We start from the raw sequence: 13,347 nt of genomic DNA on the forward strand, positions 1-13,347 counted from the left end.
GACTGTGTTTCCTATCAAACATAAATAGCTGGAATTAGTAGAGATAATGGTCTCTGAGTGTCCATTCATTGAATTCAGAAAGTATATTACAAGTAGACAAACTAAGAAAGTATGCTCTTTGGAATTACCAACCATGAGCCCTGCTCATTTATTGATACTTCAGAAAGAAGGATCGTACTCTTTTAGTTTCTTCACAGAAGCTTCTTGGAGCTTTTAACGTGTTCAAAAATAATAGTCACTATACTCCTTAAACACTCACGATTCTGCAACCATATTCAGCGCTAATTATATCTACAAGGTGACAGATAACGCCACTGTGGTGGGCCGAATCATGGACAATGATGAGATGGAGTACAGGAAGGAGACAGAGAACCTTGTGACTTGGTGTCAGGACAATAACCTTTCCCACAATGTCAGCAAGATGAAAGAGCTAGTTACTGACTTGTGGAAGCACGGACGAGTATATGCCTCAATCAACATGGTGCTGAAGTGGAAATGGTTGAGAGCTCAAGTTCCTTGGTGTTAATATGACCAATGGTCAGTCATGGACCAATCACATTGATGCGACAGTCAAGGCAGAGCACCAACTTCCTGAGGAGACTGAAGAAATTTGGCACGTCTCCAATAACTCTTGCAAATTTTTACAGATGCACCATAGAAAGCATACTGTCAGGTTGCATCACAGCTTGGTTTGGGAACAGCTCTGCCCAAGACCACAATAAATTGCAGAGTTGTAGATGTAGCCCAGTCCATCATTCAAACCAGACTTCCCACTGTAGACGCCATCTACAATTCATGCTGCCTCGGTAAAGCAGCAAACATAATCAAAGATTTGTCTTACACCAGTTATTCCTTCTTCTCCCTGCTACAATCAGACTTCTGAATGGCCTTTCCATAAACTAGGCTACTGTCCAATTCACCGCTACCCCATTGGGGACATTGGACTTTGTCTATGGAACTGATGAGACACAATGCCCCACAATGCCGAGAACTATATTCTGCACTCCGTATCTTTCCCTTTGCTCTATCTATTTGACTTGATTGTATTTATATGTGGTACATCTGATCTGTTTGCATAGCATGTCAAAACAGCTTTTCACTGTCCCTTGGTAATTAGACAATAATAAGCCTAAAATGGAAACTTTATCAAGGTCCTCCTCCCACAATTAATGTGAATCAAGTTTGAAGAAGAATGTCAGGTAGAAATTGCATAGAGGTGAGATAAAGCTATGGTCCAGCATTTACTTTAACAGTATATCCATCAGTTTTGGTATGAACACTGCTAAAAGCACAACTGATAAGAACTCAGCAGAAGCAAGGGGCACTTGGCACCTGACCACATCTGCATTTTGATCCTTCATTGGTCTAGGGATTAGGAAATGAACAGAGGAAGGAATCTGGTGAGTCAATGTCAACTCAAGTTTTGAAGGAATAATTAAAATGTTGGAGGAAGGAATGCATATATAAAGAGAGAAAATATTCAAAGAGGAAATGTTAAGAAGTAATGTATAAAAATTGAATTTTTAAGCCACAATCCTCTAAAGCTTGAAGGAAAGATGGAATTAAAGTAATATTTAATTGTCTATGTCAATGAGCATAATTGGTAGTTATTTTCACATTACATCTTTAGAGGGCTTCCTTTACTTCTAATGACAAGTTTAATTTATGAAAATTAGTTTAATGAGCAATTCATAAGTTATTATAGCATGTACCTAACGGAAAAGGCCAACACGAGGACCTCACAAAGAGATATCAACTCAAACATGTGTAGCATGTCCACTATGAATGTGCTCCTTGCCTGGAGATGGAATTGCTATTTAATCACAAGTAACTGTGAATACAATTCGGCACAGTGGCGTGGCGGTAGAGTTGCTGCTTCACAATGCCAGAGACCTGGTTTGATTGTTATGAGATCTGTAGGTACAGAGTTTGTATGATCTCCCTGTAGGTTTGCCGCGGGTGCTCCGGTTTCCTCCCACATTCCAAAGACGTGCAGGTTTTTAGGTTAATTGGCTTCTGTAAATTGTTCCTAACGAGTAAGACTAGAACTAATGTAGAGGTGATCACTGGTCGGTGCGGACTCGGTGGGCCAAAGGGCTTGTTTCCATGCCGTATCTCTAACCTAAACTAAACTAAACTAAACTAATTGGCTTCACTGAGTTATTTTTACAGCAAATTCTGACCATATATGTTGAGGTGAAGCATTTTGCTCCAGCAGAAACGTATTCTAAAAGATGTAACCATTTGGCATTACAGTTTTTTTGGCAGGAACCCAAAGGTTAACATACTATGATGCATTAACGTATTAAAGTGGATGATGGATAGCAGCAAGCTGTGCGATATGTTCCTATGTTTTCAGACCACTGGACGAGATTAACTGGTGTGACAGTTTCAGTCGGTACACAAAATTGCTGGGGAAACTCAGCGGGTGCAGCAGCATCTATGGAGCGAAGGAAATAGGCGACGTTTCGGGCCGAAACCCTTCTTCAGACTGATGGGGGGTGGGTGAAAGAAGGAAAAGGGGAGGAGGGGGAGGAGCCCGAGGGCGGGCGGATGGGAGGGTGGGAGGAGTCAGCTAGAGGGTTAAGGAAGGGGAGGAGACAGCAAGGGCTAGCAAAATTTCAGTCGACTGATTGAATTTACAGGAACCGAAGCTGCTAAATCTGAAGCATGCCTACCAAAGCGGTAGAGTTTCATAGCTTTCCTGGTCATTGCTCAGGTTATTCTCAAGGTGTATCGTTTTTCTGATTGCAGACTACTGACCCGCCAGCTGTTGGGGAGCCTATCCCTTTGCGAGACTCTTCTACAACTACACATCACATCACAAGGCGAGAAGTGAGGTTACCACAGCCGTTAAAGCATGATCGTGCAAGAATTCTGGTAAGGAATGAGCGTGACTAATGGTTGAGAAATCATTTTCCTTCATTCATCCTTCTAGAACATGCATTTTCCTGTATCTATTGTGCGCTCCCAACAGCAGCATATGGGAACCAAGTTGGAATCACCCTCCAGCATTTAATGATTTGATTCTGTTTACTACATTGTGCTGTTCTCAGCAGATTGTGGTCAACAATTCAACCCTTGCATATCTATTATGCTAATGGTATTTTTTAGCTGCCTACTGTAAATGAACTGCAGCTGACCACTAGAGTGGGATCATTGTGTTATGATTGTACAAAATGTTGGTTAGGTCTCACTGCAGTTCTGGTCACCACCCTAGAGGAAGGATATGATTAAGCTAGAGAGGGTACAGAAAGTATTCATGAGAGCGCATGGACTTGAGGGTATGGTTTATCAGGAGAGATTGAGTAGGCTGGGTCTGTTTTTCCTGGAGCAAAGGAGGCCAAGATATGATATGATAAAGGTATATACTAGATTAAGTGGGACCCATTGGGTCCCAGCATCACACGAGAGAGCTGGTCCCCCAACGCAATATTCCACCTCTCCACCAGTGGGGGGGGGGGGGGGCTTTCTGGAGCGCTAGTATGGGTGTTGTGGGCTGACGGGACTGGTTTCCAGAGGGCTAGTATGGACATTGTGGGCCGAATGGATTCTTGGGCTGGCGGCTCAGTCACTCAAGCCTGTTGTGCTGGCAGCTCACTCACTCACAGCTGGTGGGCTGGCAGTTGACTCACGGCTATTCCTTGAAATTCTATTTAAAGCAGGGTGCAAGGCCACCAAATTCAAGTGCAGTTTCATACCATTTCAAGCAGGGTGCAAGGCCACTAAAGACAGCGAGTCGTGACCTCTCCCTACTCCATCTTGCAGACTGAGCCACGCCCACACTTCTGGGTTTTATAGTCCTTCCCCCCCTCCCACCAGAAGGGGCTTGGCCTTCATGGCATGATTGACAGGAGAGAGAATCTCAACATTTTTTAAACACTAATAACTCTTATTTTTCATCGATGGGAAAAATCCTCGGCACCTGATGAGCGGAGGGGGACTCTGAGTAAGATGGCCAAAAATCACAGCCGTACATGGTAGCGTTTTTCTAAAATCAATATAAAGCGCAAACAGGAAGTGGTCAAGATTAGACATTTAATTATGTAGAAGGCAAGGCAACTTTAATTAGGCAAGGCAACTTTAATTAGGCAAGGCAACTTTAATTAGGCAAGACAGCTTTAGCATTTCCAAACCATAGGCAACACAGCTTAAGCATTTCCACACCATAGGCAACACAGCTTTAGCATTTCCAGACCAAAGGCAACACAGCTTTAGCATTTTCAAACCAAAGCCAACACAGCTTTAGCATTTCCAATCCAAATGCAACACAGCTTTAGCATTTCCAAACTATATTTTCAAACCACATTAAGGGCACTGACAAATCAGTAAAACCACTCACAGTTTAATAGACATGTGTTCAGTGTTATTCACAGCTCAGACTGAGAGACGTGACCCTCTCGCTCCCCCATCTTGCAGAGACTGACTGAGACACTCAACACTTCCGGGTTTTATAGTCCCTCCGGAAGGGGCATGGCCTTCATGAGAGAGAATCTTAAAAAATTTTAAACACTAATAACTCTTTTATTTTTTATCGATGGGAAAAATCCACTTGTCCTGTGCAGCGGAGGGGGACTCTGAGTAAAATGGCCAAAAATTACGGCCGTAAGTGGCAGCGTTTTTTCTAAAATCAATATACAGAACAACAGGAAGTGGTCAAGATCAAACCTTTAGGAATATAGAAGATATTATGTGCAGTTCTGGTTGTTGCATCAAGGTAGGATGTGGTGGCTTTGGAGAGAGAGTGGAAGTGGTGTGAAAGAGCATGTTACCTGCATCGGAGAGTATTGACTATAGTGAGCGGATGGACAAGTTTGGATTGTTTTCCCTGGAACATTGGAGGTTGAGGGGTGACCTGATAGGAATTTATAAAACGATCAGAGGCAAAGATAGTGTAGATGGTTAGTGCTGTTTTTTCCAAGGCTGGAAATGTCAAAAAGAGGGCAAAACATTAAGAGGTGAGAGGGGAAAAGTTTAAAGATTTGCGAGGCAAATTATTTTACACACAATGGTAAGTGTCTGGAAATGTATTGCCAGGGAAGGTGGTGGAAGCAGAGGTGAGAGTGATATTTAAGAGACATTTAGACAAGCATATAAATAGGCAGGGAATATATGGATACAGACCATTTTTAGCAAACGCGATTAGTTTGTTTGGCATCATATCCAGTACAGCTATTTTGGACCAAAGGGCCTGCATCTGTATTGGTCTGTTCTATATTTTTTTTTTAATTTAAAGAGGCATAGATAAGATAGAAAGCCTGTTTGTGTCCATGGTCGGAATGTCCAAAGTGAGAGGGCATAGGTTTAAGGTGAGAGAGAAGAGGTATATTGGGGACCTGAGCGTATAGTTTTTTCACACAAAGAGTAGTTGGTATCCAGAATGAGCAGCTTCAAGAAGTGGTGGAGGCAGGAACAGTTATAACAACATGAAAGAGCCATCTGGTACATGAATGAGCAAAGCATAGATCAGTACAGAATTAATAGAGGGAAGTGGGATTATAGATAGGCACGATAGTTAGAATGGACGTGGTGGCTGAAGGGCCTGTTTTTATGCTGTATAATCTCTGACCTCCTCATCAAGCAACCCACCAAATTTACTGAAAGTAATATAGACACAACTAATGAAGATGTGTTGTGAAATGTTCAGTCAAATTGTATGTTGTTTTAATTAATAGTTAAATCTTACAAAGTTTAGATCTATAGGTGAGATTCTGTGGTTTGACCATAAAAAGCAGGCAAACTTTCTTTTGTTTGAAGACACATTTAATTGGTTGCCACGGGCCAGATCACGTTCAACGTGGCCAGTCTGCTGTACGAACTCATCACTAAAAGTGACGAAATCTTTAGCAGGCCTGATCGGCAATAAGTATAGAAGTTGGGAGGTCATGTTGCAGTTGTATAAGATGTTGGTGAGACCGCATTTAGAATATTGTGTTCAGTTCTGGGTACCATGTTATAGGAAAGATATTGTCACGCTTGAAAGGGTTCAGAAAAGATTTCTGAGGATGTTGGACTAGAGGTTGTGAGCTTTTGTGAGAGGTTCAGTAGGCTCTATTCCATGGAGCGTACGAGGATGAGGGGAGATCTTATAGAGGTATCCAAAATCATGAGAGGAATAGATTGGGTAGATGCACAGAGTCTTTTACCTGGGTAGGGGAATCGAGGACCAGAGGACATAGGTTCAAGGTTAAGGGGAAAAGATTTAATTGGAATCCGAGGGGTAACCTTTTCACACAGAGGGTGGTGGGTGTATGGAACGAGCTGCCAGAGGAGGTAGTTGAGGCTGGGACTATCCCATCGTTTAAGAAACAGTTGGACAGGTACATGGGTAGGACAGGTTCGGAGGGTTATGGACCAAGCGCAGGCAAGTGGTATGAGGGTAGATAGGCCATTGTTGGTCGGTGTGGGCGAAAGGCCCGTTTCCACACTGTATTCCTCTTTGACTCTCTGACTCTAAGGCCTCAGCTAGCAGATCCAGAGACCCCTCCCCCAACCATCCCACTGCTTGTTTGACAGCTGACTACTGTTAGAGTCCTTGCCACTGTTTCTAAATGGCACCAATTATCTGAGTTGTTTAAAAACAGTGGGAAAATAATTCAACAATTAAAATTTAAAATAATTCAAATGAAGAAACCTTTTAATAGACACTTTCAAACACTGTATATTGGTTAGGCACATGGATATGCAGGGAATTGAATGATATGGAGATGAGATTAGTTTATCCTGGCATCATGTTCAGCACAAACATTGTTGGCAAAGGCTTTGTTCCTGTGCTGTACTGTTTTACATTTTAATTAAAAACAAGTTTACCTGATATAGCAATCCATATATTATTAATAATTATAAAGATGCAAAAATCAAGCCATTGCACTTACACTCCCTATCAGGTTTACAGCCCTGTTCAAGTGATCAGGACTTTGCTGGTGTATAGTTGAGAGTCATGGTTTTGAGTCTTGTTCTAGAGGACACCATCCTCAGAGCTTACAGGGAATGATTTTGTAGGAACTTGAGGGGTAACTTTTTCACACAAAAGTTGTGAGCTGCCAGTGGAAGTGATTTGAGGCAGGTACAATGATGATGTTAAAAAGACATGTGGAGGTACATGGATAGGAAAGGGTTTTATGGATATGGGTTACATGCAGGCAAATTGGACTAGCGTAGATGGGCATTATAGTTAGCATGGATGAGTTGGGCTGAGGGGCCTGGTCCATGCTCTATGACTCCATGACTCTATCCCTGATCATAGTGCTGAGTATAACAGTGGACAAAGTGGTCAGGAACCTAAGGCATTGCTGAGCTTCAAGTCAAGTCAAGTCACTTTTATTTATATAGCACATTTAAAAAACAACTCTCGTTGGGCAAAGTGCTTTACATTGGTGGAGGTACTAACATTATACAACAGTGGTTCATAGATTAAATACAAACATCACTACATACATATAGCCCTCGATCAGAGGACGTCAAGAAAGGCTTGGGAGTAGAGATGAGTTTTAAGTCTTGACTTAAAGGAGTCGATGGAGGGGCAGTTCTGATGGGAAGAGGGATGCTGTTCCACAGTCTAGGAGCTGCATCCGCAAAGGCGCGGTCACCCCTGAGCCAGGATCGGGGTGATGTGGTCCATTTTTCGGGTGCCTGTCAGGAGTCTCGCTGTGCGTTTTGGACCAGTTGCAGGCGGGACAGGGAAGATTGGCTGATGCCAGTGCAGAGGGAGTTGCAGTAATCTAGGTGGAAGGAGATAAATGTGTGGATGATCTTTTCGAGGTCATCAAACTGGAGGAATTGTTTTATTTTAGCTATCGTCCGAAGCTGAAAGAAGCTAACTTTGAGTATAGGAGCAGGGAGGTTCTACTGCAGTTGTACAGGGTATTGGTGAGACCACACCTGGAGTATTGCGTACAGTTTTGGTCTCCAAATCTGAGGAAAGACATTCTTGCCATAGAGGGAGTACAGAGAAGGTTCACCAGACTGATTCCTGGGATGTCAGGACTTTCATATGAAGAAAGACTGGATAGACTCGGCTTGTACTCGCTAGAATTTAGAAGATTGAGGGGGGATCTTATAGAAACTTACAAAATTCTTAAGGGGTTGGACAGGCTAGATGCAGGAAGATTGTTCCCAATGTTGGGGAAGTCCAGGACAAGGGGTCACAGTTTAAGGATAAAGGGGAAATCCAGTAGGACCGAGATGAGAAAAACATTTTTCACACAGAGAGTGGTGAATCTCTGGAACTCTCTGCCACAGAAGATAGTTGAGGGCAGTTCATTGGCTATATTTAAGAGGGAGTTAGATGTGGCCCTTGTGGCTAAAGGGATCAGGGGGTATGGAGAGAAGGCAGGTAGAGGATACTGAGTTGGATGATCAGCCATGATCATATTGAATGGCGGTGCAGGCTCAAATGGCCCTACTCCTGCACCTATTTTCTATGTTTCCATGTTTTTTCTACCACGGCATTGACTTGTTTGTCAAATTTCAATGCTGAGTCAAATATCACGCCAAGGTTTTTGACGTGAGGTTTGAGTAGTGGGGTAAGGCTTCCAAGGCTGCCTGCTATCATTTTGATTGAGTCCGAGGGGCCGAGAAGGATGACCTCAGACTTACTCTCGTTTAGTTGGAGGAAGTTTTGGGCCATCCAGCACTTTATATCCTCGAGGCAGCGGATAAGGTTAAGCAGATTTGATTGGTTTTTGGGCTTCAGGGGGAGATAGAGTTGTGTATCGCCTGCGTAGCAATGGAAGGAGATGCCGTGCCTTTCAATGACTAGGCCTGAGGGGAGAATATACAGGGAGAAGAGAATGGGGCCAAGGATGGAAACTTGTGGAACCCCACAGCAGAGGCTAGCTGGGGAGGAGAAAGAGTTGCCTATGTTAGTGGAGAAACTCCTACCTTTGAGGTAGGAGATGAACCAGCTCAGGGCAGTGCCATCAATACCAATCCCATACTGGAGACGGACAATTAAGATGGTGTGGTCGACAGTATCAAATGCTGCGCTGAGGTCGAGAAGGAGCAGGTTTGCATAGTCAACTGTGAGCAGTAGATCATTATGTACCTTCAACAAGGCAGACTCTGTGCTGTGGTGAGCCCTAAAACCTGATTGGAAAGTTTCCAAGATAGTATTTTGGTGAAGGTAAGGCATAAGTTGACTTAAAATTACCTTTTCAAGGGCTTTTGAAAGGAAAGGCAGTTTAGAAATGGGTCTAATGTTGCTTCATGGTGCGGTACCCTTCTGTCTAAGCCACAAACACATTGCGCCACAAAGAACTGCATGTCACTGCTTTTCTTCCTCATTTGTTTAGTAAATTGCTTGAAGGCAGGAACCAGCTACAGTAATTACTCTGCAAATCAAAGGACAATGCATGTAACTGGATACAGAAACAAGCCTTTTAGCCTATTGAGTCCACACTAACCATCAACCACATATTGGGAGCACAGTGGCCCAGTGCTATAGTTGCTGCCTTGCAGTGTCAGAGATCCGGGTTCGATCCTGACTATGGGTGCTCTCTGTACGGAGTTTGCACGTTCTCCCTGGGTGTTTTATGGGTGCTCTAGTTTCCTCCCACATTCCAAAGATGTGAAGATTTGTAGGTTAATTGGCTTCTGTAAATTGTCCCTAGTGCGCAGGATAGAACTAGTGTACGGGTGATTGCTGGTCGGCGCGGACTCAGTGGACTGGGGGCCTGTTTCTGTGCCAGATCTGTGCCAACCACGATGACAATCGAATTATTCCCATCTGCCTGCACATGGCCAATATCCAGTTATTTCCTGTTTGTTCATGTATCTGTCGAAAGGTCCCTTAAATGTTGCTATTACAGCAGCTTCTACCACCTCCTCTGGCAGCATGTTCCAGGCACATACTGTTCTTTGTGTCATGAGAGTTGTCTCGCAAATCTTCTTTAAGCAGCTTCACCATAAACTTATAGCTCTGGTATTCGATATTTCCATCCTGGGAAAAAGTCTTTGACTATCTATCCTATCCGTACCTCTCATAATGTTATATACTTTATCTGGCACTGTAAAGGAAAAAAATGCAAGTTTATCTAACTTCTCCTTGCAGCTTGAAGCTTTCAATAATCTACATCTAAATTTGTATTTGAGTCTGAATTATACATTGTGGACGCAGCCCAGACCATCACACAAACCAACCTCCCTTCTATTGACTCCATTTACACCTCACGCTGCCACGGCAAGGCCAGCAGCATAATCAAGGACAAATCGCACCCTGGACACTCCCTCTTCTCCCCTCTCCCATCAGGCAAAAGGTATAGAGGTGTGAAAAAGCACACCACCAGAATCAGGGACTGTTTCTTCCCAGCTGTTATCAGGCAACTGTATCATCCTACTACAACTAGAGAGCTGTGCTGAACTATTATCTATGATGACCCTCGGACTATTCTTGCTCGGACCTTGCTGGCTTTACCTTGCACTAAACATTATTCCTTTATCATGTATCCTTTATCATAACACTGTAAATGGATCAATTGTAATCATGTACTGTATTGTCTTTCTGCTGACTGCGTAGCACGCAACAAAAGCTTTTCACTGTGCTTTAGTACACATGACAAAAAACTAAACTGAAACGTCACAGGCACAGGCTCTTTGGCCCTCGTGACCAAATTGTTATTCTGGGCTAATCCCATTTACCTGGTTTTGTGTATAATGCAGCACTCCTACTTCTCAGATATGTCCTCAAGGCAACTGGTATAAACCTCCCTCTCCACTTGTACCATTTACAATGGATACACAGTTTGCAACTATTCTATCCCCGAGCTTTACAATTCACAACCCCTTATCCTTTCGGTTCACACCTGTCTCTTCATCTCTGGCCTGGCCTTTGTCCAATAAGCTGTATATCATATAACTCCCTCACCTGCATTCAAGTATTACCGGCCATGCTCCGTCTTGTCCCAACTCTCTCCCAGCTTTCTTTCCCACCCATCCCCCCCGCCCCCCTCCCATCACCACACTAATGGTCTGAAGAAGGATTCCGACACAAAATGTTGCCTGTTCATACTCCCCAGGGTTGCTGCCTGACCCGTTGAGTTACTCCAGCATTTTGTGTCTATCTTTGGTGTAAAGCTTCAGTCAAAATGGTAGGGTTAAGAGATAATGTGACCAGCCATTGTCTGATTCTTCTGAGGTCTCTGCTGGATCCAGGACCATACTCAAAATCAACAAAAAAGATGATTTCTAAAGCAAACTGCAAATCCACTCAGTTGGTTCCACAGATTATTAACAGAGATTTCCTTCTGAAATAATTGCATGTATGAACAAGAAAGATTCAAATGCCTTGTTCTTAAGTTCATAAGTGATAGAAGCAGATTTAGGTCATTCGGCCCATCAAGTCTACTCTGCCATTGAATCATGCCTGAGCTACCTTTCCCTCTTAACCCCATTCTCCTGCCTTCTCCCTGTAATCCCTGGCACCCTGTTGATTAATTTAACCTCTGCATGCATTAGATTCATTTACCTTTTCATGATTGGCAGTAAATTGTTATTTGTGAGTCCTGATGTGATCTTGTCTTACTTTGTGTGAGTGCACTTTCTGCAAGTTGCTGTTGAGGGTTTAAACAGACCTGTGTGTATTCAACGATGAATGATCAATGAATAATTTAGTTATTTCTGGAAATGAGTCTCCTTAATATGTCAAATGCACTTTGCACAATGTTGTGGTGCATCCAGATTTATATGTTTAAAATCATTATAATCATAATCAATATTAATGTTTTAAAGCACAGAAGGTAAAGTTACAATGTAAGTATATGAAACATAACAGCAATTCTATTACTTAATGAGTAGAGTATTTGAGATTTTATTAGGTGCAATTTCTTGAGGCTAGGTATAAATATATATATCGTATTTATGTTTATTCAATTCCTCATACCATCAGAAATCTGAAAATGTAACAAATGCCTTGTAGCCACCAACAAAAAAATTGGAAAAGATTCTGCTGGTAAGTCAGAGTCATTAGTATATTTAATTAATGAAATAATGTTATTTCATTGATCTTCCTCTCAGAAGAGGATCAATGAACATAGAACAATACATCACAGGCATCCCACTGCCCACAATGTTTTTGCTGGACTTGGTGCCAAGTTAAACTGATCTCATCTGCCTGTACATGACCCCTCTATTCCTTGCTCTTCCATTTGCCTATCTAAAAACCTCTTAAACGTCACTATCATATCAGCCTCCACCACCACCCCTGGCAATGCGCTCCAGTCCCCGCTAAAAGAAAACTGAGTAAAAAAAACTTGCCCTGCACATCTCCATTAAACTTTCTCCCTCGCCTCATAGTTATGCCCTCTAATATTGGACATTTTCACCCTGGGAAAAAGGTTCTGACTGAAGATGGAGTGGTATGGAGTATTATGGATCATGTACAGGCAGAGGATATTAGTTTACCTTGACATCAATTTCTGCACGGACATTGTGGAACGAAGGGCATGTTCCAGTTCTGAACTATTCTATGTTCTAAGAATATATTCAAAATTCGGTCTCCACAGCTTTTTTGGCAACGAGGAAAAGCCTGGTCATGTGCTGTACTATGTGCTATAATATAACAGAATTATAAAACCCCACCTGCCCAGATGGTGTTCCATCTGTCCACATTCACTATTACTGCGGCTGCATTTCCTTTGTGGATTTGCAGTTCGAGTTGACCTTCAGGCTGACAGCCACAGCCGTGACAATAGAAAGGAATGGTCCTCAAACAGCAACAAAGCCTCAGGCAGTGCATCCTGAGGCACCAATCCAGGAACACTCAGCTCACTCTTTGATAGCTTGCCACAGTCAAAGACATCTGACCTATTTTTAAATGTTTCTGGTAATTAGAAGCATATGCGAACAGTTCATAGACATATAATTAAAAACATGAAATTATAACTAAATAATAAAACAATATATGCAATTAAAAATACTCAGTACGCAAGTCAACAATAAAGCAATGCCAATGCCAAATAACTTTGCCCACTCTAAATTAATCAAACCCACCAAGTGAAACAAAGAAATAAAGGCAAATCACCATTTTAGGGAATGTTGGGTTAAGACCCGAAATATCACCTGTCCTGATATGCTGAGTTCCTCCAGCACTTTGTGTTTCGCTTAGAATTCCAGCATCTGCAGCATCATTTGTCTCCTCTGAACCTTTTTTAATCAAGATCAATGATCTATCCATGTGAATGGATTGTGTTACTTACGCTGTCTGACATTAAGGTGAGGAGCCCAATGTTCAAGTGTACAGAGTTCCTCAGATCTGTGTTTCAGTGCTCTACCATTGGATGTTGATGCTGGGCAAGAGAGTAGTGGCACTGACTTCCGATCTGTGGCTAATGTCCAACAACCATGGTGTGC

At 42.6% G+C, this 13,347-nt stretch overlaps 1 protein-coding gene across 2 annotated transcripts in view; it reads left to right on the forward strand.

The window, feature by feature from the left end:
- Positions 1 to 13,347, forward strand: part of itga8 (integrin subunit alpha 8) — a 256,311-nt gene that overhangs the window by 202,566 nt on the left and 40,398 nt on the right. For both annotated transcript variants that reach the window (XM_033012781.1, XM_033012773.1), the window contains exon 26: positions 2,755 to 2,880. In XM_033012781.1, coding sequence (XP_032868672.1) covers positions 2,755 to 2,880 — 126 coding nt within the window. The remainder of the gene's footprint in view (positions 1 to 2,754; positions 2,881 to 13,347) is intronic.

The sequence above is a fragment of the Amblyraja radiata genome, chromosome 2 (assembly GCF_010909765.2).
Source record: "Amblyraja radiata isolate CabotCenter1 chromosome 2, sAmbRad1.1.pri, whole genome shotgun sequence".
Classification (NCBI taxonomy): Eukaryota; Metazoa; Chordata; class Chondrichthyes; order Rajiformes; family Rajidae; genus Amblyraja; species Amblyraja radiata.